This window comes from Drosophila arizonae, chromosome 4 (genome assembly GCF_054131065.1).
Source record: "Drosophila arizonae isolate 15081-1271.41 chromosome 4, UAZ_ARI_1.0, whole genome shotgun sequence".
In the NCBI taxonomy this organism is placed as follows: Eukaryota; Metazoa; Arthropoda; class Insecta; order Diptera; family Drosophilidae; genus Drosophila; species Drosophila arizonae.
Genome location: NC_142924.1, coordinates 18,929,148 through 18,953,850, shown reverse-complemented (window position 1 = coordinate 18,953,850; position 24,703 = coordinate 18,929,148). Strand labels below are relative to the sequence as shown.

At 36.4% G+C, this 24,703-nt stretch overlaps 1 protein-coding gene across 1 annotated transcript; it reads left to right on the top strand.

Moving 5' to 3' along the window:
* The first annotated feature begins 1,323 nt into the window (after positions 1-1,323).
* Positions 1,324-22,710, top strand: AstC-R2 (Allatostatin C receptor 2). The gene is made up of 2 exons (XM_089466949.1): positions 1,324-1,799; positions 20,220-22,710. The coding sequence occupies exon 2, from the start codon at positions 20,548-20,550 to the stop codon at positions 22,243-22,245; it is 1,698 nt and encodes a 565-aa protein (XP_089323075.1). The 5' UTR covers positions 1,324-1,799; positions 20,220-20,547; the 3' UTR covers positions 22,246-22,710.
* Positions 22,711-24,703: the final 1,993 nt, after the last annotated feature.

The window sequence follows — 24,703 nt, the reverse complement described above, 5'->3', positions numbered from 1 at the left end:
GTTTACGATGCTTAAATAACAAATTTATGGTGAGGAAGAGCCAAAGTGGCTTTTAAAATTAACTGCGTTAATAAACACACATACAAATATGTATATATATGTGTGCAATAAACGAATGCCAGCAGAAATATTTATGCGGCACCTGGATTTCATAGGCCAAGGTGAAAGGTGAGAATGTAGAAAGGGAGAAAGCGCTAGAGATGCAAAATACCAAAATAAATGCAGCAATTAAAAAATGTAATATCCATCTATATATATATATATATATATATATATATATATATATATATATATATATATATATATATATATATATATATATATATATATATATATATATATATATATATATATATATATATATATGGCGAGTAGTGAATCGCACCCACACTTATTGAATATTTATGGCAGCCATGAATAATATTTATTGAATACAACGGTATTTATTTTGGCCATAGCGCCAACAAAATTAGCCATCGCATTTCATCATTATCACGATTGGGGCACGATCATGATGGTGTTGCCAATTGAAATATTAAGCATACGCCGCATAGCCAGCGCCAAATGGCTTATGGCTAATTATTTACAAAATCAACACACACACACACCCAGAAACACACACACACACACATATACAGTGGGCAGCGTACGCTTTTGACGTCACGAAATGTATTTAAGAATCAATTGACACATTCATAAATTGATAGCTGACTTATTACCAATAATTGCTTTTGATTGCTGCGCGTTTCTTTCCATTCGCCGAAGATGCAAATGCTACGCTACGCCCATAAACAACAACAGCAACAACAAAGGCGTAAACAAACAAACAAACAATACAAAATTCACATAATTTGTTTATAAACAAAAGTGCGCAGCCGAGGCACATTAAACCGAACAGCGGCGAAACATCACAGGCAACACAAGCCAATTGCCGGCGCAGACTTTTAAAAAGCAATTATAATTATATTATTAATATTATTAAAATACGCGCACTACACAAACAAAAACTCAATCCCATATAACATTTCAATAACAGGGAATGCAAAGAACAAAAAGAATTCGGCTAACAGACCTCCCACTTGGAGCAGCCTGCTGTTAAATTTGACTCTAACAGCGCTGGAAATTTACTCCGAAACGAAGACGCTTCGGGCTGCGCACGAAGTCTGCTCTCTCTCTCTCTCTCTCTTTCTCTCTCGCTCACTCGTTCGCTTATACGGAACAGCTGTTTGGCGTGGGCCTGGCGGAGCATCATTAGCATCATCATGATTATTAACAGTGACAACAACAGCGAGCACACGCACACAGATATGATGTTAGGGCCAGCGGCTTCTTTAACGGCCTCAGTCGTTGCCTGTCAACAAAGCGCGACGCACGTGTGCTACAGGCGGTGCTCGTCCAAAATTCTTAGCTAAAATCAAACAAATGCGAAACGCGCCAAGTCGAAAAACTTTAATAAAATAAAAAAATAAAAAACGATGTGAAAAATTAAATTAAATTATTATTATTAAATAGCTGATGTGAAAATTGTGAATAATTTACAAATCAAAAATTACTTTTACTCAAGCTGCAACAGTTCAGTGACAATAGCACAATAAATCAAAGCAAAGCCAACAAGTTTTCAAAAATCGCAAAACGAGCTTCAAAACACGTAAATAGTTTTTGCCAAGCAGTTGTTAAACAAACTTCTATAACATAAAATAAATATAAGTATTTATGCATATATAAATATACATTTTTGGTTCATAAATTTATCAACGCGTTCCACCGCAGCCGCAAGACAAACTCAAAACAAAAACGAGGTAAATATTTATTATTGTCAGTGCACAATAAATCTGCTTGAACATGAACTCAACTGCAGAGTTTATCAAAGAAAAGCCCCAACAAAAAAGCAGAAAAAAAGAACAGTTAGCCAAACACAAAAACGTGTCAAATTTATGCGAAGCGTTAAAATGAAACTGCCGGAAATTTATATGGCTTATAAAGGGGCCAGGAAGAGAGCTGCAAGACCCACGCACAAGTGCACACACTTTAAGGATCTTTGTTTGCCTTTGTAATTCAATGCCAATTCTCAAATGGCAAAACAAACAACAAAATATAAGAAACCATAAAGAATGGAAACTTTCTGCAGCTTTGTTTAGATTTTCATAATTGCGCTATAAACAATCTTTTTCTTTTTTTTAAGTACTTGATAAACTAGCTCAAGTTTTTAGTAGAATTTAAATTTTATTTAAACGAACTGCTTAAATAAACAGAGATTGCCAAGATTCATAGCGGCCAACCATAACTGTTCAATTACAAAATCGATTATCATAACAAAGCCAAAGAAACTTTTTCAAAAGACCAATGCAACCCCCTAGACTCGAGGAAGTCTGCTAGGGTTACCTCTATAAAGCACATCAAGTCGCTATCAACCTCGTGACCCCGCAGCAGACGCTGCTGTTGAATTTGTCGAAAATCTAAACTTATATCGTGCCACACACACGCACACACACACAGAGAGAGAGAGAGAGAGGGAGAGAGATGCTGTTGCCTCGGCACGAGTTGGCTGATAAAACGTAGCATACTTTTTGGGGGCAAATTGCTTAGGGAACAGAGGGCCACAATGGGAGCGCCGCACAGCGACAAGCTAAATTAATAAACACGTCAAGAAAAAGAGGCAGACACATAACAAATTAAGCAGTAGTCAAATAGTTAACAAAGCATTTGCAGAGAAAGGGCCAAAATGCGCAAAACCGCAAACTCAATGCAGATAATTAAATGTAATTATATAATGTGTTTCTCTATGGGTTACAGTAGTTACTGTGAGTGAGATTAGATGTCGCTGTGTCTGTGTGTGTGCGTTAATAATGCTTATAAACAGCCAGCGCAATGCCAACTGCAAAGAGATGTACAACATATGGTCTAATCGAAATTGTAATACCATAACTAAAGAACTTTGCCTGATCTTATACAACTATTAACTTACTTATTAACGTTAGGAATTCAAAAAATAATAATAAATTAATAATTAATAAATTTCAATAATTGCTGTTAGCTTATCTTTGATTATTGGCCATTAAATTTGTTTGTTTCTGTCTCTACGTCTTTAACGATTTTTGGAGCACAACTGCAAAATTATCCACATGAGTGTTGATAATCTTCAAACACTTTGTGATAATTGAACTAATAAATTGCTCACTCAAAGGAATTTATATGAAGTGTGCAGTTCGCATCATGAAATAAAACAATTCAAGCACTTACTAATGTACTTCAAGTCATTAAGAGCTCAAGTGCAAAATTGCTCAATACGATTCTGCTTAAATTGTAATAATTCATTAGGTGAATACATATTTAAACAGAATTGTGAATGACAGCCAAATAAATATTAAAAATTAAGTGTTAATACTAAAAAATTATAGAATAATAGTAAATATTAACAATTAAAAATAAATATAAAAATAAAAAATAATAATTATATTAAAATAATGGCTAAAAATAAATAGTAAATAATTAAATATTTAATACTAAAATTATATTTATATAATTAATATTATTATTTTCTATAATTACAAATATTTAGTAAAAAAAAATAATAATAATAAAAAATAAAATATTTTAATATAAATAAAAGAATAATATAAGAAATATATAAGAATATATAAATAAAAAAAATAAAAAATTAAATAAATCAATAATTTATATACATTAAAAAATATTATTCATTAATTTATCTGAAAATATAAATTTCCCACTGAGATAATATTTAAAAATTGGTAAGAGTACTAACATGTAAATATTAACAGTTGAATTAATATACTAAATAGCGTACATATTTCTCTTTCCCCCACACTTTCATTCACTCTAAAATGCTTGTCGATATTTCGCTTACACTAACAAACAAATAAGAACAACATTATATCTGATCAATTCAATTCGAGAGAGCATTAAATGCAGCTCAAGGCACATTTCATGCACTTTTATTACATATAAGTCTAAACTCATTCACACACACACACACACATAATCCGCCTCACTTACTTTAACGCATTTAATGTTGTTAGCTTGGGTGTAATTAGTGTAATTTGTAATTGGTTAGTTGCAGTAATTATTAAAATATCTATTCCAACCATCTACTATGCCGTACGCTTCATTTAAAAATCGTTAGAGCTCGCCCAGCCCTCGCTGCCACGTAATTGAAATAACAACAATTTATGTGAAATAACAACAACAGCAACAAGCAAAAGCAATCTCGTATATATCTACTACATGCGTGTGAGTGTGTACGTGTGTGTGTGTGTGTGTGTATCGGGGGCATAATGTGCGCCTAATGTCAGATAAGAGCTTATAATAATGACGTGCCGGGCAAACGCGGGTTGCCAAACTTAAATAGTTGGCATTCGCTTGTCGACGGCAAAGTCAATAAAATGTAATTAAATCGACATTGTTATCAGCAACACACATATACTCACACACACACACACACAGGCACACCCTCGCACAACAATTTGAGCCTTTGCTTTATGTATTAATTTTAATAGAAATTTTTGCCTCCAGATTTCGCCAAATTTTGCTTATCAATAATTTTATTAATTCAATGCACTATGGTCAGAAAGTCGGATTTTTTGGCATAAAGTCCAATTTTAAAGTTAGAGCCTTGAAATTTGGTACATATTTTTGCTAAATTTTTATAGAATTTCGGATTTTGTTTTTTTTTAATCGGCCCATGTCTTCAGCCACCTGCCCTAGCACATTAAAAAAATTAATTAAAATATTTTTAATTAATTAAAATATTTTTTTTGTTTTTTAATACATTTTTTTTTCTTCCTTGTTGTCTAAAATAATGTTATATTGCTCTTCACAGTCAGATTCGTGATATAAATCAGAATCCGAATCTGAAGTTTCCGGATCGAAATTAATAGTTTTCTGGGTCGGCGGAGATACTGCCTTTAGAAGATATATGACATCTTGTGGAAGATTTTTCTTTTTGATTTGATTTTGTCTTTTATTCAGACATATGCTTTATATAAGCGGATCTGATGAATCCATTGCACTATAAAACACATCAGCCATGGTGTTTAGTCGGCTATTTTTTCTTGCATGTGATTTTCTGTCACTTTTGTAATATTTGTTCCGAGCTTCTCAAGCATTTTCGCCTAAACATCCCACCGGAACTAAGGATGAGTTCATAATTTGCCAGCCGTGAACTAATATTTTGTGGACAGTCGGAGACATTGGGTACCAAGGATATATACTAAAGTACATTGAAAATGTGCTCTTACAAAATTCCTTAAATTTGTCAACATCTGCAGAATAGTAAGACGAAATGTTAATCAAAATCACGAAGAAATTGTGTAGAAGGGCTTGATCAAAGTTTGTTACTGATGAAAACAAACGGGTATTAGAGAAGGCTCTTCTGGCTGTGTTTCTGTCATTACAATTGCCACTACCGTTTTGCTTGGGCATGTTTATATTGAGACCCATTTGTTTCCACATCATGTCTTGAATATTCTTTTTTCGAGACATTACTTCCATTTTGTCAGCCTGCTTAATATGCCACTTTCGAATTTCGAGCCTATATGACACATTTAGGACGAATTCAACAAAACGAATCCAGGCATGCAATGGACTCGCGCCGTATTGAAGACTTTCAGGTCTTGGGCAAAGTTTCCTGAATAAAAATCTGTGGTTTCCAGAAGCTCTGTTGGTTTTACAACACATATTGGGCAGCACTAGTGGATGTCGTTCCAGTTAAGGTTTTAAGCACCTTGCCATCAATAAGTGTCATTTGCGTAGCATATTTAATGACAACTTCTTTGTCCCCCTTTTTATATAAATAATCCTTTAAGGGGGCGATTTGAACATCCAAACTTTTTTTTTCGAGTAATATTTTATATATTTTTAAAATTATTATCCGATGCTAGGTCACATGCTAACTTTCTTTTTAGGCGCTCTCCAGCATCTGAATAGTTTAGCTTCGGTCTACCCATTGCAGATGAAGATGCCAGATCCGTCACATTTTCATCTAACGTCAAATTAATTGACTGCGAAAGCCACCTTGCGTGTCGAGCCTTAAATCTTTGCAACATTCGATTGCACTGCGGAAAATATTTTTTGACATGATTCAGAAAAATCCTGATTTTTTCAGTAAATATATCCACCTGAGCAGCACTGAGATCAGATTTGTTTACTTTTTCCAATAGCCATATGATAAGTGCACCATCATCGCGCTTGTTGTTGTCCCAAACTTCCAGCAACGTTAAGCGCCGAAACTCATATTTGGCTGCAACATGTCAATTTATTCAAAAAGGAACAAAAAGGGGCAGAGGAAACTTATTAATTCCGAATATATAAACATTAATCTTGAACATGTCGTTTTTAGTTGCGCGCTCAAGCGCGCTCAGAACAAGTAATACACCACGAAACACGGCTCTATTTGTTAAATTTCACCTGTAAAAAGACACCAACAACAATTGCACATACACAGCTAAACATTCACAATCTTGACAAACTAACACTGAACATTAATTTTAAATACCTGTGCTTTTACTTTCCATGATTACAATATTCTTTTTCTTTAAACAATCACGCTCAAAACAATGACAAAGCTTAATAAATTTTAAGGTTGCATACCAATAATTTAAGCTTGCATTGAAACCGCTGACTTTAGTTGCGCGCCAAATTTAAATGACTAATTTGAAAATTTTTTTAAAAACGTTTTTTTCTTATCTAATGTGTCTATAATCAAAAAATAAGTTAAATTTTCAGTTATGAATACATAAAAAAAAAGACTTTATGCCAAAATATCAGGCTTTTTGACCATAGTGCAATGTTCGCAAAATTTGCATTTAGCGGATTTATAAAATAAGCTGACTATTTCGCATAGAAAACTGAGCTAATTACCAAGATTATCTTGAATGAGCTCAATTGCCAAGTAGCTCGGAAAAAAAGTAACAGTGCTGAGTTCATAAACTTTTTCATAAAAGCTGCCGAGTCTTCCCAGAAAAGAAAAAAAAAAAAAGAGAAAGACTGAAATGAAAGCATGGCATAGCCAAATAAAGGTAAATTTTACCAAAGCCCTCTGAACGGTTCAAATCGACGAAACTAAAAACTAATTTATGCGTACAATGCTCTTGAAAACTATAACGATTTCCAAGTTGATGATGAGAAAAAGAGCGACAGAGTGGGAGAGAGGGAGTGAGAGTAAGAGAGCGAGAGCAGCAGGCCTGCCAAATGCTTTTGGCAGAAGGCGAATGGGCGGCAGCAAAGTTTGCAAGGGAACAAAAAAATAAATACTATAAAAAAGGAAATTGATAAGAAAAATTGCAGAACGAATATTTAATACTCTTTTGCTCTGCATACGCTGAGCTCATTGAAAATGGAAAATCAGGGTAAATTGTCTTATGTTTTGTTTTCTGTCTTTATAACTCAATACGAGAAAATGATTAAGGAGATAGAAACAGCGGAAGATTAGGAGAGAGAGAGAGAGAGAGAGAGAGAGAGAGAAAGCGAGCGAGAGAAAGAGAGAAAGAATATAGGTTTGGCATATATTAAGAGAATATACATATATGTACATATATAGAAACTTTTACTTCCTCTAAAGAAAGATAATGTTAATACATGTTATATATCGATATATTTTCGATAGGATAGATCTATCGATTTTGGACGATATGAATGTGCATGTGTTGTTAATATGTACATAGAAATTTTTAATCTTTATATGAATGCTCTTTCAATTACAAATGCTGACTGCTATCCTACAAACATTAACTTCTGTACTTTGATTTATTATTATTATTTACTGTAAGCGAATGCATTCCTATCCCTTCGATGATTGCTTGATAACGAATCACTTTCACTGAAATTAGCTTTTCATAATACTTTTCCAACTCAAGCTGTTCGCTTTAGAGACCACTAGCTGATTGCACCCAACAATTGGTACGCCTCAACAAATACGTATACTTAATGTAACTTTTGAACAACCTTTACGCTACACTACAAATTTCTCAACACAGCAGAACAACTCAAATTGGAATAGAAAATAAGTTAAAGAGAGCGGCCAAAAAATAGAAAAAAAACAGAAAAAAAGAGCGCAATCAGCTCATTTTCATTTACCTTTTTCGGCTGTTATTCAAATCTTTAGCGATACGGCGGAACAGAAAGTTTAGCCAGAGCTCTTTGAATTTGATTAACAATTTGCGCTGGGCAGCTATCAAAAGTTGGCTATTCATATTACGAAAAGTTCCCCGGCAGACCCTTGAAACCGAAACCCGCTGAATTTAATTGAAATTACAGCCAAAACCGGTTGAAGAGAAAAGGTTAAGTGGCCGTCCGCAAGCAAAAAGACAAAAAATTGGCAAGAAAATTAAAGGAAAACTTTTGTCATTCCGGTAATTTGATAATTCACAGAGGGCCTATCTACAAATACCAGTTAAAGATTGTCCCTTTCTAACTGTTTAATGCAGTGCCATGCACAAGCTTCAATTGAAACATATACATATATATGTATCATCATCAGTTGAATGACAAAGCTGAATGAGTGAAGTGAGCTCTTAAGAGATTTGCATTTTACGAAATTGCATAATTCAATATACAAATAAACCTCTGCCGGCAGACAGGCAATCATCAGTTCATCAACAAGGCCCGTGGAGCCCTTCGGTTTGGCCAAAATCAAGTGGTCTACTATGCACACACGTGCTCACATAGCAATGCTGACTCTGGCAGTCGGTTTTTCTGAAAGTTTCATTACATAATTGCCATCTGCATGAGGGGCTCTGCACTTGTGGCAGCATCTGCAATGCCCGTCTGTCGAGGAGATGGAATTGAAGTGCGTGCCATGGCACCGTCCATGGCAAAATCTAGAGGCATTCAGTTGAACTTGTGCCAAAATAGTAAGCCATCAAAATATTGTTGGCCCAATATCAGCAAGAGCAGCAAGCAACCTTTGCCCACGTTTCAATTAGCTACTTCACTTGGGGCAACGCTTGTAGCAACTGTTGCCCCGCAATTTGTGTTCCCTAATTATTTGTATAGCTATGCAATCTAATATCCAATTTAATTCAAGTTTGATTCTCAGAATATTGCAGCACAGGTGGGCAAATTAGGTAATAGTTAGTTACGGCTAGCTGAGCTTATTAACTAGCAGAGGAGCTCTTCTTGAGCTTGATAGCAAGCTCGCTTATTTCCTCAGCTTCCATCTCACTCTATCTTTTTATGCATTTCTTCTCTCTTTTGCTATCCAATTTTATTGTATACTCACTTCGTTATTCTTTCTCAGTTTCACTTTTCATTTTCATAGTTTCTGTCTCTATCTCTCTTTCTGTCTATCTGTCTATCTATCTTCTTCTTCATCACTCTCATTATAACTCTGCCTTCTTCTTTTTCTTTCTCTATCTATTTCTTTCTTATAGCCACTCTCTCTCCCTCTTTGCTTTTTATTCTTCACTTTCCATTTTTTCCATTTTAGTCTATCTTTTTCTGTCTTCATTTATTTCAGGCTCTGCTTTATTCCTCTATCGCTCTCTCATCGTTTCTCTCTTCCATTCGTTTTTCATTCATTGTTTATCTTCTTCGATCTCTTTATATCACTCATCTGTTTCTTTATCGTCTGTTTCTCTCTCCCTTATTCTTTCTACTCATCTCTCTGTTTCCTTTATTCTCCTTCTCTCTTTGTCTGTCTCACATCTGATCTCTCTCTCTCTCTCCCCCTCACTCTCTTACTGTCTATTTCTCAATTTCTTACGATATTTCTTTCCTTCTCGTTTTCTTCTTTCTCTGCTCTCTCCCTCACACTCTGTCTGAACCCCCACTGAAAATCGCATAGAAAGGCATTTATTTTGATTTTCCACAACTTTGTTCAATCTAATTTCAACTGTTTTTCATCGATTGATTTACACAGACACTTGGCTTCGGGTTAGAAACTGTGTCCACTCAATTCACTTGGCAACTCTTGACAGAAACTCTGGCGACGCTTGCAACAAGTGTTTGGCTCGTAGAAAATTTATCGATGATAAAACTTGGCTTCAAAGTGAATTACGACAAGTTTGCCGTTGCTTTTGCCACCAGCCCCAAGTCAGTTCCCCAGCCAGGTTTCTCTTTTTATAGCCAGCGTGGCAAAAACAAATAGCCGTATGGCGAGTCATCGGCCCAGGCCCAGGCCCAAGTCCAAGTCCCAGTCCAAGCAGAGCGTGGAGTAAGATAAATGTGCTCAAGTCGAGGCGTCCAAGCATGAGCATGAGCGTAGTTGGAGTCAATTTAATTGTTTATTCGTCTGACTAATTAAAAACTTGTAGCTTCCAAGCGACGAAAATTGAATAAAAAAGTGAAAACAAAAACAACTTCAATCTAGCGAAAATTCTGGGAATGAAACTTGCTTGTCAATCACTATAAAAGTTGTTCATAAAACTAACTTTGGCAACAAAATTAACAGATTGGCATTCAACTTTATCGAGTAGATTGGCTTAAAGTCCTTACATAGCATAGGCGACAGACAACCTATAAAAAAGAATTCAATATTGACTCATAAGCTTAAGCTAACTTACGTTTATGGCCCTACAGGACAGAAGCATCTCCGATGCTAACTAGCTTATGTTTTCATTGCCAATTTATGAGCGATGCGAAAGAGCTGGCCGGCTGGCCATCGGACTGGCGGACAGGCTAGCTATCATTTTTATGGCATTCAGTGTGCGTCGTGTTCGTGTTTCACTTAAGCTTCACATGACTCGTAAATTGGCCAAGTTATTTTAGGCACGCACATGTTCGAAAAGTCATAGACGCATATATCTTTTTTGTCACAATTCGATCTGCATATCGGACGCATTCCATTTCCGTAACGGACCTTCGTTTGATTGCCGTTCATACCCTGGGAAAAATTAAACTAGAAAGGGGTTTGGTTTTTAGTTAAAGTTTCGTTTTCTTTTTTTTTTTTTTTTTAATTATAGAGAAGTCCAGGAAATTATTATTAAATTCTATTTACATATTTTTAAATTAAAGAAGTTTTATTTATTTATTTTTACGCTATTTCTAACTTTAGTGCAGCTATAAATATAAAATATTTTATTAATAAGGATTTTTGAAGTTTTCTTCCTTTAATCATTAATAAATTAAAATAAAAATATATTCCATTTTTTATTATTATTATTATTATTATTATAATTATTATTTTATTTATTTATTTTATTTATTTATTTTTTTTTTTTGAGTTTAATTGTTTTCCTTTTTGCTTTATTACTCCTATTATTACAACCCTTTTTTTTAAATACCTTTAAATTATACAAAAAGGTTCACATTTGAATTCGAATTTTTAGTTTTTCTTAAGCAAATTATTATTAATATTCAATTATTTTTAAGAGTATCCCAACCAACTTTTCCTACCTCACTTTTCACATTCCTGTTTCTAGCGCATCCGTTAGTCGAGCAACATCAGCTAATACTTATTTATTTTATGCTTTGTTTATTTTTTGCTATTTTGCTATAGTGCTACGATTTATGTGGACAGCGTCCATTTATCGCGCCATCATGTCTTGTTTTTGCTGTCGAACATGAGGCCGAGTTGCCGCTTCAATGGACATGTACCCATAACAATAAATATATGTCAAATATTTTACTGCTGCTCTGTACAGTGGCATATTTTTACAACCAGTCGATGCTAGGCGTGGCGGTGCGAGGCGATGCGAAGTGAAGGCCCTCAACTTTGTCACTTTTTGAGCATTTCTATGTGCATACATTTCAGCCATTTTATTGTGCCTGAATGCTCTTGTTTATTTTTTATGCTCCCTGTTGTTTTCTCTTTTTTTCTCTCTCTTTGTCTTTCTCCCTCTCTCTCTCTCTGCCTGTGCCTGTGCCTGTGTATTGTAGTCTAGTTTATGTTTGCGTAGCTATTTGCTATTTCCTTATACGCTGCACACAGCAAACTGCCTCGAAAAAGAAAAGTCTTGCTTGCGTGAGTTATCAATAAGATCAATAGCAGGGCATTTGGATTTAAGTATGTATTTTTAGAGTTTGAGCAAGGCCAATGGCGCATTCTCTACTCTCATTGTGCTCTCTATTCAGGTCACAAATGAACTGAATTAAAACACATTGGAATTGAAACCAGACGCAATCAGTCGTGTTTTACTTCTGCTCCCAGACACAAAACCAAAACGAGAAACTACAGAGAAAAACAAAAGATTTGCTTGAACAAACTGCTTACATTTATATATTTTATCTATTCTAAAATATATATGCTGCCTAAATTTATAAATTAATATAAAATTATTTATCTGATTTATTTAATAATTAAGTGACTAACTAATGTTTGTGTTAACATTTCTAATAATAATAAATAAAAAAATTAAATAGAAAAAAATCAGTTAATAACTTTATGTTTATGTCTATTAGGTTTTTATTTATTTTTTTAATTTTTATTTTTACAAAAAAAAATTTTAATATTTTTTATATTAAATTTATAAATTATTTAAAAAACAAAAAAATTCTGTAATGGATTTATAAATATTTGGCATACTTCACTGGACATCTTAAAGTCAAGCATTCCGAATGCTCCCAATATTCCTAAGCAATTCAATTCATTAATACCATAAAATATATATTATTGACATTTCTTCTTCTTGTTGTTATTTAAATATTTATCTCTATTTATCGCATACCCAGCATAATTATAGCTTCCAGCTAACAATGGCGATGCTGTAGACGCCCACGCAGTTAGGCATCGATATCGACAGTTATGTTGCTGTCATTGTTCTAGTTGTTGTTGTTGTTGGCGCGAGTCCAGTCATGATTTATAAATAATTAAATATTTATTTTCGCACGTTGTAATGACGTTGGCAGTGATGTCAACGGTTTCCATTTGCCCACCTCATATGCTCATTAATATTAATAAGGCGGCATATCAAGCTCTGGCAGGGCGCTGGCATAGCAGCGGCATGGCTTCCACTCTATTGCTCTCTCTGGTTGCTCGCCTGCTCTGTTTCGACTGGGCGGTAATCTCAACAGGTGTTTGTGTTTATGTTTCGACTTGGCACACGTGTCGTCCTTGTGGTAATCAACTCAAGTGCCTGAGAGCTGAAGCCTGGCAAAGTTTCACTTGCTACACGGCTGCACGCTAGTCAACAAAATATAGAGAGTGAGAGAGAGAACGAGAGAGCGGGCTAAAACGATGTTTATCGTTGTCGTTTTCGTTTAGGCTAGAATCCAATTTCCATTATCCAATTTTGATGCTGTCAGGCGAGCATAAATAAGAGGCACAGCCCGCAAAATATTCGAGGGCCGATCCCCGATGCTTTGTTATGCAAATCTCAGCACAAAAAGTATCAATCTCCTACTTGGGACTTAGTCAAGCTAAAGTCCATTTACTGTATGCACCCCAGGCCGCAGCTCAGGCTCAGACTCAGGCACAGACCCGGACCCGGATCCGGACCCGGACTCGTACTCTGGCCCAGCAAATGTTTTATAGCCTTAAGAGCACCCACTTACCGTCGTTTTATAGCCGAAAAATATTATAACTCATATTTTTCTTAGAATTTTTGAGTGACTCCCCGAAGCGAACAAAATAAAAACGCAACAAGAGAGAAATGAAACAACAAAAGAAATTTGTCTCTGATTCGCTGCTTAAAGCAATCTTTAAATTCTCGCACAGCTGCCGCCTTCTCAAAATCATTTGGCAGAGCATAATTGCCCTGGAAGCCAGGACGCATGCATGATATTTCATAATGAAACAAATTGTATTATTTTTATGTAAAATGTACACAAACAGACGAACGCTGCGAACGCTTTGAAAACTCCTGCAAGAATCTTTCCTTCCTGACTTGATGCGGTTCCTGCTTCTGCTCCTGCTGTTGCTTTTTGGCAAATATATTCAGACCCTGCCCCAACGCCCCTCCACTAAGTGTTATCACAGGTGTTCGATGGAGGCAAAAACCTCACGGCAAATAAATAACGGAATCACTTGTGTATAATTTTCGAGGCAAATAGCGAGGCACCAATAAGAAATTCAGCTACAATTCTACGACTATAAAACATACCCTAGAGTGGTATGTGTAAACATTCATTTATGCAGACCGCTGCTTAAAATTTGGATCGAAAGGGCAATTTAGATAGATAGATTCGACTGTTGTCTGACAATTATAATATTTAAAATAATCTAATTTAAAATTAGACAAAACATAGTAAACAGTAATAGTAAAATAATAATTTATGTAGTATATACAAAACTACATAAATAGTCGTAGAAATGGTGAAGAGAGCACAGGTAAATCTGTACATTAATAAATTAAAGAAATACTGATATGGAAAGTAATCGAAATTGTCGAATATGAAGTGGCATAAACTAAAGAAAATTAAATTGAAATTATATAAAAATAAAGAAGAGTAATAATTTCTAATCAAATAAAAACCTTTTCTTATACAATATATTTATTAAAAGAAAAAAAAAAATCATTAAATAAAAAAAAAATGGTAGAGCTTCCGTGGCTTGCAGCGTGTGTCTGCTCAAGCTGTTGCTATTTATAGCAAAGGTTTAAATTTATCTTAAATGTTACTTGTGTGCCATCAGATAGAAATGCCCAGAGAAATGGGGTATGCACACACAAATATATCTAAAGCAACAATTCTGCTATTTAAAAAAAAAACTCATCTAGTATAGAAAATCTTCTTACTTACTAACAGCTAAAAGAATTCTAAATACTCACACCATTCATAGTTTCTATTCTATGAATATACCTTCAGGCATGATTACAGGGTATGCGAATGTTTTGCATGATAACAAATTTGTGCAGAACATTTGCAAGTTGACTTTTTGTGGCGCGTGTCGTTTCATGTGAGAGTTTTCATTTTCTGTTTCTTTTTTCTTTATTTTCTTATGACAGAGGTGAGCGTACTTATTTTTATTTTTGCTCTTTTATCTATATAATTTGATTTATGTCACTGGCAGCCATCGACAACCACACTACACACATTTATCGATTCTGAAAATTGTTGCAGTGGTGAAGATGGTGTACTGGATGTGGTGCTGCGGTGGCTCAGCGCCTTGCCCCAAAATCGCTTTAAGTTATCGCTCCATGAATATCCATTAAAGATGATGAGCCATGCGAGCTTTCAGTAGCGGTTAATGCCAGCTTCAACGACGTGTCACGCCCATACCGGCCCACGCCTCCGCCTATGTATTTAAGCAATAAATTAATTTCGGCCACGAACCAACTGAGAAATCAGTGTCTAGACACAGGTCCCGGACGAGACCAAGACTCAGGAATCGCGCGTTGAATTTAAAGAGGCCGCAAGGCATGCTCCAAGCATTTTTCGAGTTCAATTTCCAAGACTTCGAGTTCTGCCAAGAAAACGCAGCCGTCCTTAGGCTTGCCTTTTGTTCTTTTCATTTTAGATTTTCTTATACATTTTCATTTGTTTGCTTTTCTGGCTGGGCTGGGGCCTTTAGCGTCTTGCCTTGAATCTTTTATGTTACTCGCACATTAGTCAAATGCCACAGAGCCAAACAAGTAAATTAAAATATGCGAAACATTTTTCAAATAGGCAACACATTATTATGACGAAATTGTTTATAAAGAGCAACAGAAGAAGAAGAAGCAGCAGCAGCTACAGCAGCCAGAAGATCATCAACACTTCATATACACGACTTTCTGCGTCTTCTAAATTGCTTCTGCGAACTCAAATGTTTGTTTAATTGAATTTTATTTTATGTGCTCATATCTGCGGGCTTGCACAAAGGGAATGCTGGAATGAATGAATGAGGAAGAAGCTCTTGAATAATATATGAAAATTAAGTACGCTTAGTTTAAGCTCCCAAAACGGAGATGTGAAATTCACTAAGTTTGTTGTAGATTTAAATATGTATAAACATGCATGTACGAAGATCCCATCCAAAGCAAAGTGCTTTATATTATGCAAACGTAAGAGCAATTATGCTTTTATAGCTTTAGCTGTCAATACCACATAGAAATATTTGAATTACTAAGCTAAATAGTGATTTCTTATAGCTTTGATTACAAAATCTTGTCGATAATTTGAGGCATAAACAAAAAAAAAAACTTGAAACTTGAGTTAGGGCAGCTGTATGACAAAAGCTGAATGCTATAAGACTCGATGTAAGTTACATCAATTTCAATGACTGATTAATATATAATTCTTCGTTCATGAAATAGAAATCATCTTAATGATTCATAGAAATATAAATGATCTTAGTTTAAATCTTCTAACGAATTTATGGCAGATGCTAAATGACCTGCATGACAAAAGCTAAATGATATGACACTCGATGGATGGTACATCTATGAAACTAGTGGAAATAGTCATCAGAAATTGCTCGCTAAATAAAAGGCGTAGCCTTATGAATGATTAAGAAACTGTGGGCCAACTCTTTCTAGTGAATGTGACAAACACAAAACTTGAAACTTGAGTTAGGGCAGCTGCATGACAAAAGCTGAATGCTACAAGACTCGGTGTATGGTACATCAATGCCAAAGACTGCACACTATGAAGCTTGTGCAATATTTTACCCTCATTGCTCACAAAATAGAAAACATATTCATGATTCACAGAAATATAAATGCTCTTAATTTAGGTCTTCTAGCGAATTTATGGCAATATCTTAATGTGGTGAGACTGCATGACAGAAGCTAAATGATATGACACTCGACGGAGATAGTGATTATAACATTGAAATGTATGCACCTGCCAACACCTGTCTTTTACAAATGTAATTATATAGGGGAATGTGGGCGAAGTGAATTATAATAAAAACCGAAAATACTTAAGTACATATAAATCTACATTTAAAATTTGGCGGCTCTAGCTCTAAAGATGTAGCAGATATAACTTTTTTACCGAATTTCGACAATGTTTTTAATCGATAACAAAAGAACGTGATGAGTTATCGATTTTTGAGGACAACTATACCCTGATTTCCCATTTTCAATGGGTTCAGGGTATAATGAATATCTTGTGCCGAATTCGCTTTAAGAGATTAGGCATTATAAATCATCATGATTAATTACGATTCATAATGCTGCTAATACTCTTAGCATTGTACTCCTAACAAAGTCTCTAGGCGTCTTTTTTGACCTTGAACAATTTATTTAGGTAAACAACCGTAAGCTATTTATGGCTTTCATTTATAGTTGTATAATTTTCAATTAAACAGAGTGCGCTAATAAACCAGCATAAAATGCAATTGCGAGCAATGTACTATATATAGAACATTTATCAATTAAGTTATAAGCTCAGCCTTGGGCTCTTGGACACGGAAATGGAAAATGAAAAAAAAAGTGTAAATAAATAAATAAGTAAAGAATAATAAAGATATATTTAATAGGAAAATATGCAATTTTTGGATGCTTATCTGGTATGAAAAATGGCAATTGCCTAAACTTATTGAAAATTCTATTTTCTATATTTTAATTTTAAATGTTCATTAATCGTTCACTATTCTTTGTTCAATTGAAGAAAAGTTACAAATGCTTTAGTGCTCAAATAAAAATGCAATATAAAAGAATTTTTAAAAGAAATTCAAATACATAAACCAATAAACACAAACCAAAAATTCATAAAATTTCTTCATCGATTAAAACTTGCTAAAATGCTGCCCAATGCCAACGAATTTAATGGCTGTGGTCCATCCGCTCAGACTCAAAATACTCGGGGCTCAAAATGCGCTTCCACAACCTTCCGCAAGTTCGTATCTGTTTTAGCTCAGCCCAACTCTGTCGTTAGGTCGGCTCATGGTCTTTTGTGGTATGTGCGTCAATGGCAACATGTGTAGCAATTGATTGCTGACCCCATTCTGTGGCCGGCATCTGCTGTGGACAGGCCTTTTGGCTGATCGGCAGCGTCAGCCTGATTACCTGTCGGCTAATCAAGTTGAGGCTGCCCGGTCAAGCCTTGCTGCACAAGCATTCAGGCGGCACTGTTATGTTGCGGCACATTGTGAGTCGAAAGCGATTAGAGCAGCTAATTGACCCTCTGGCTAGGAGTGAGAGAGTGAGAGAGAGAGAGAGAGAGAGAGAGAGAGAGAGGTTGACTGGTATGGCGTTGTCTAGTTTCTGTGTGTTTTGGTTGTCTGAGCTGGGCAATTGTCATTAATCGCAGCTGTCGACCCTCTGTTTGGGTGTAAACCAACAACTCATATATTTCTGACGACTCATGTTGTTTATCTGACGGCGGACTATGGCAATTAATTCATTAAAGTAAATCATGCTGAGAGTCTGCAAGAGTTTCGCCTTGACCTGACAAGGAAAACCACGAACTTTTGCTCCATTTGACTGCGGCTCGTGGCAAAACTAATTCTTGGCCCAAACAAAAACTTGACAGCTTATTGGGCCGCTGTCTGCCGAGTTTTGTTTCGCTGTTTGGCAGACTGATTTACGCAAAAGTGTCGTGGGCCTCATAAAGAGCATCAAGTTTGCGCTAAATTATGGCCTCAACTCAAGTTCATTCTCGTTTACGTGAAATTGCAGCAGAAATTAGTTTTTGTTGTGGAACTAAATAAACATTTACAAACACAATTGTTGTGTATTTTGTTTGCTTAGTTTTTAGTTATTGCTTTCATTTGTGCTCCTTTACTTCTTGCTTATCTAATTGGATTCTGGCTGTTCTACCTGGGAGTGTGCTGGCTGTCCCAAGTGCTCAGCTAGATTATATTGTCTACTAAAATCCTCAGGGCAAACTCTCTGAACAGTTGAGCATATGTTGTTCCGTGTGAAGGAGCAGAGCGGTGTCCATTGTAAATAGTTGGGCAGTAAATTGGGGAACCTAACATAAATTACTTCAAGCATCCGTAGGGCATTTGAATTTATTTATTTCTTGTATTTTACTTTTTTATTAAATATATTTTCTTTGTATTTCTACGACGCTTCTTACGAAAAAAAATTGTATTAGCAACAGAATTTTTTTTTTTTTCTCAAAATTTATTTTCTTTGAATTTTAATGTCGTCTTTTATATTCACATAAATTTAACAAATGTCTTTCAAACTGGATTTAATTTTTTTTTCCTTTTATAAAATAAAATTATGTTAATGCTAGTGTTGGCGAATTTCTATTTTGTCAAAATTAATTTTCTAAAATTTTATTTATTTATTTATTATTTTTTTAATTAAATATAAAGAATGTGTAACACAAGTGAGAGAAATAAATTTTAATAAAATGAATTTACCAGCATAAATATATATATTTTATAAATTATATGAATATACCCAAATATTTTGGTATTGGTTTAATTTAAAACAATCAATTTAAATATTTTTGGGAAGAAATATAAATATATATTATAAATAAATATGTTTATTTTTAAAAATAATTGATAACTTCTGCTTTGGTTTCCTTCTGATTTTAAGCATGCTTATGCCCTCATGCTACTTCGAATAGTCGTAAATTATTCGATTCGCTCTCGCAATCCTCTTGCAGGCTTCAGATGCTGTCATTACCACATTCATGCTTCAACAGAGATATTACACATGTTCTTTGTCAGTTAATGCTGCAGCTTTCTTTTTAAGCTTTTCGCATTTATTTGCCATCTCTGTTTTCATTCAATATTCCCAGCAGCTGTGCAAAATTTCAGCCAGCTCGATTATTTTTCCATCTCATGCTTTTTTGATATTCGCATAAATTCAATTGAAATTTTCAACTATCAATTGTTGCTCTGGGAATTGAAAAACGAGCGGCAGAGCATAGTTGGACAATAGCCAGAAATAATTGCATTGGTGTGAGCTCTTATGCATGCCTAACATATGATATAAGAATACATTAAATCAAAACTAAATAACTGCAATAGGAATTTAAGCCGTTTCACAATGCGAGTCTCTTGCATATTTACATATGTATTTATGGTTATTTACCAACAGCAACAGCAACAGCTCACACACGATGGCCAACAGGTTGTCCTGGTGCTGGCCAATAATTTCCATGTTTGAAAAACAATTGAAATCAGACTCGTATTATTTGAGCGAAGGCAAACTGTTGCCTTGAGAGCTGATTGCATTGGCTGCTGATTGCAGTAGATCAATATATAGACAAATATATATATATGTATATACATCTATACAAATTCCACTTAATTACAATAAAGTGCATTACCTAACAAACGACTTAAATATGTTTGCTGTAAACACCAGCTTTTGCCAGATTGAATAACAGAATTTTTTGTTTCGTTTAGCTTAGGCCATATCAAATCAATGCTAATTAGTTGTGTAATAATAATCATAGGCATTTGCCAACTCTCTCTCTCGTTTCATGTGCAGCACTGAAATTATGTGACGACAGCTGCGTGGTGTCCAGTCGCTCGGTCAACACGCCCACACGCCCACGCAGCCTCATCCATGCGCACGCATCAAATATGGAAAACATATCAAAATATTTGAATTTTGACCGCAGGCAGCATCTAATGTACGCTGCTGTCCAGGATTGAAAATTAGCCAAGCGAACATAACGATAGCAACGGCAGCAGCAGCAACAACAACAACAACAACAGGCAATAACAACGCGAACAGGAACTGAGGCAGCAGGAGCAGCAGCAGCAGCAACACCAGCAGCAGGAGGAGGATTAGCAGCAGCGGCCGCACAACAAACATGAAAGGTTACTCGAAACCAAATGGCGGCGCTAACCGCAGCTGCCACATGGACCATGTCCATGGCCGCTGTGGCATCCTGTTATTTGTACTGACAGCGCTGACACTAACGAGCTTAATAACGCCCACAGAGCAGCTGACAGCGACGCCGGCGTCGACAGCGACGTCAGCAAATGGAACAGCCGCAGCGCCAGCCGTTAGCCAACAGTCTCTGCCCAGCGTCAGGGCAATGGATGTTGAGGGCGTCGAAGGCGAAGTCGACGGCGCTGGCATTAGTTCGATATTGGAACTCTCCGACTACTACAAGCACATGAATGCGAATATGGTGAATGGCGATGGCAGCAGCAGCAGCAGCAGCAGCAGCAGCAACGACGGCTTCATATTTCCCGGCTTCAATGGCACACTGCCGGTGGGCTTTGGCGGTGAGCTGCCCAACGGCAGCGGCCCGTACAATCCCATGCAGGGCTGTCGACGCGACGGCAACTTTGGCCTGGAGCTCATCACGATGATACTCTATGTGCTCGTCTGCATTGTGGGCCTGTTTGGCAACACGCTGGTCATCTATGTGGTGCTGCGCTTCTCCAAGATGCAGACGGTGACCAACATCTATATACTCAATCTGGCCATAGCGGACGAGTGCTTTCTGATTGGCATTCCCTTCCTGCTCTACACCATGCAGGTGGGCAACTGGCCCTTTGGCAACTACATGTGCAAGGCCTATTTGGTGAGCACGTCTGTGACGCAGTTCACGTCGTCCATCTTTCTGCTCATCATGTCGGCGGATCGTTATATAGCCGTTTGTCATCCGATTTCGTCGCCGCGCTATCGCACCCCGTTCGTCTCGAAAGTCGTCTCGGCCGTGGCCTGGACGACCTCGGTGCTGTTGATGCTGCCCGTCATCCTGTTTGCCAGCACCTATGAATCGGAGCCGAATCACTTCACCTGCAGCATCAACTGGCCAGAGGCTTTCAACATACAATCGGAGACGGCATTCATATTGTACTCGCTAATTCTGGGCTTCGTGACGCCGCTGATCTTCATCATGATCTTCTACTGCCTGGTCATACGCAAGCTGCACACGGTCGGGCCGAAGCACAAGAGCAAGGAGAAGAAGCGTTCGCACCGCAAGGTCACCAAATTGGTGCTGACCGTGATAACGGTCTACATTATGTGCTGGCTGCCCCATTGGATCTCACAGGTGGCGCTGATTAGCTCGACGCCCAGCTGCGCCTCCCGGCTGGAGCTGGCCGTGTTTTTGGCCTGCGGCTGCCTCAGCTACTCCAACTCGGCCATGAATCCCATACTCTACGCCTTCCTCAGCGACAACTTCAAGAAGAGCTTCATGAAGGCCTGCACCTGCGCCGCCCGCAAGGATGTCAATGCCCAGCTGCAGCTGGAGAACAGTTTCTTTCCCAAGTTCGGCAAGGGCCGGCAATCGGAGCGTCTGATTGGCCCCAATGCCATGGCCAACAATAGCAAGGCCAAGAAGAAGGCCCTGGCCAATGCCCGCAACAATAACGCCCACATGGCCGCCACAACAACCACAACGACCACAGCGGGCACCGATGTCGTCACCGCCATACAGCCCATGACCCTGGCTCAGGCGGCGCCCACCCAGGTGACGCCCACTGCCGCTGCGCTGCTGGTCGTGAATGCCGAGACCAACTGTAAGCCGCCGGTGCTGCACACAGACTTATAAGAGCGGGCTGCACCACCACCACCACCACCACCTGGCATGCCACTGGAGACGGTTGTGTTTATAGCGCGCAGATGAGTGCGAATGGCAGTGGATGGAGAGGAGCCGCTGCAGCTGCAGCTGGATGCGAAGCTGGTTAGCAGACCAGAGTGTTTACTATAAGCATTGATATTTTTACCATATTTATATATGTATATGTACATGTATTTGTCTGTATTCATTTCAGTATTTTCTTTCTGTTTAAGTTAATCCTTACATTCACATACTCCCCGCGCGCCTAGGTTAAGCTCAGTGAGTTACAGATTTAATCTTTAGCTATCAGCATGAAGCCCTATGCCAAAGATCTAATCAGAGAAAGACCTCGATGTTGTTAGCTGGAAAGTTGTCTAAAGAATCAAACATCCAAAAAGGAATTATTCAAAACAATTCCACTGGAAATAAAACAAAATGGAAATCATAAAAAAAAAACACACACACACAAAGTATTCGAACAAACTTTCACATTATCGAATTAAATTCCCAATGTGATGATGAACTAAGAAACGAAGACGATTATTAAGATATTGCTTAAATAAAAAAATAAAATAATTAAATTTAATATTAAAATATGAATGTTTAGATATCATTCAAAAAGTTTATAAATATTCAAGTAAAAAAAAAAAAAATTAAACTAATTTTAATTGAATTTTAAACTTAAAATAAAAATTCTTCAAGTCGATGTGTACCCCGTGAAAAAAAAAAAAAGTCTTAACGGACTATTAAAAACTAAATTAAGTAAAACGAATAAAATTGCTGCTAAGCCAAAGAAATTTATAATAAATAAAATAAACAATTATAATTAATTCGAATCGCATTTTAAGTGTTAAAACAAACAACTGTTTACATGTAATATTTGTATTTTTGAATGTCAAACAAAAAAAAAAAAAAAAAAAAAAAAAAAAAAACTTATTAACATTCTCATAGTTGTAACGATTTCCAAAAACTCTTATCAATAGTCAGACAAAAATCTACAGGAATAATGCATGCATTCATATTAAGTGTAATTTGAGCTGTTTCAAATTGTGAAATTCAATGGAATTTAAGTTCATATATAAAAATTTTAAACAGAAACAAAAAATAAATAATTAAATTTAAAATACAAATGAATTTTGTGAATTTATTGGAAAAATATCTTTCTACTGCTGCTTGCATTTACTTTGCTATGCTTTATTCTCTCTCCAATTCTCAGTAAATATTAAATCCATTTATTAGCATCATATTCTAATGATACTGTATGAAATAACTTAATGGTAGCATTCAAAGTAGCCTTTATTACTCGCCTCGCTATCTAAATGCTTATCTTTTACATTGCTTGAATTCTCACTTCCCTCTCATTCTCTGTCTCTCTCTTGCCTGCTGTTGAGTTGCAAATGTAGCTTTGACCGTGCGTAATAGATGCAGATATCAAAGGGAGAAGCAGAGAAAAACAGAGAGAGAGATAGCAAGAGGGAGAGAGACTGATAAAACTTGCATTTGAAAGTGCGACAATAAACACATAAAAGCAAGATAAAACAAGTAAGAAAGTTCTAGTCGAGACTGCTCGACTACGAGATCCCCTGAACCCTTGGAGTAATAGCTATTTCAATAATTTTTCGCGTCTTTCAGCTTACACACGCACACACACACACACGCACGCACGCACACACAGGCATACATACACACACATACATACACACACATACACACACACACACACACACACACATACACAAAGAATTACATACATATACACACACAAGCATAAACACGCATGGGCGGCAGTGAGCGCTTACTATGAGAACTTAATTGTTTAATAACTTTTTTTGTGGACGTACGATCTTCATGAAACTTTCAGATTATGATTATAACATGAATATGCATGTAATTGCCAAAGCACAAGTATCTAGTATTTGAAATACGCTTTTTACAAAAGTGAGGGTAAGGGGGTGAATTTAGAGGTGGGGGGTAAATTTTAACAAAAATCGAAATTGTATAAATTGCATATAAGCATACATTAAAAATTTGGACACTCTAGCAATAAAGGTGTAGAAGATATAATTTTATAACTGGTTTTCGATAAGGTTTTTTATCGATAAAAAAAGATCGGGATGAGTTATCGATTTTTAATGATAAACTTGATATGCGCGCTGTAATTACGGACATTTAAAAAAAAATTTGAAGTCTCTAGCTCTTATATCTTCTGAAATCGACGCGTTCATACATACGGACAGACGGACAGACGGACAGACGGACAGACGGACGGACGGACAGACGGACAGACGGACAGACAGACGGACAGGGCCAAATCAACTCAGCTCGTCGCCCTGATCAAGAATATATATACTTTGTGGGGTCTGCCACGCCTCCTTCTGCCTGTTACATACATTTCAACAAAACCATTATACCCTGATTTCCCATTGAAAATGGGTTCAGGGTATAAAAA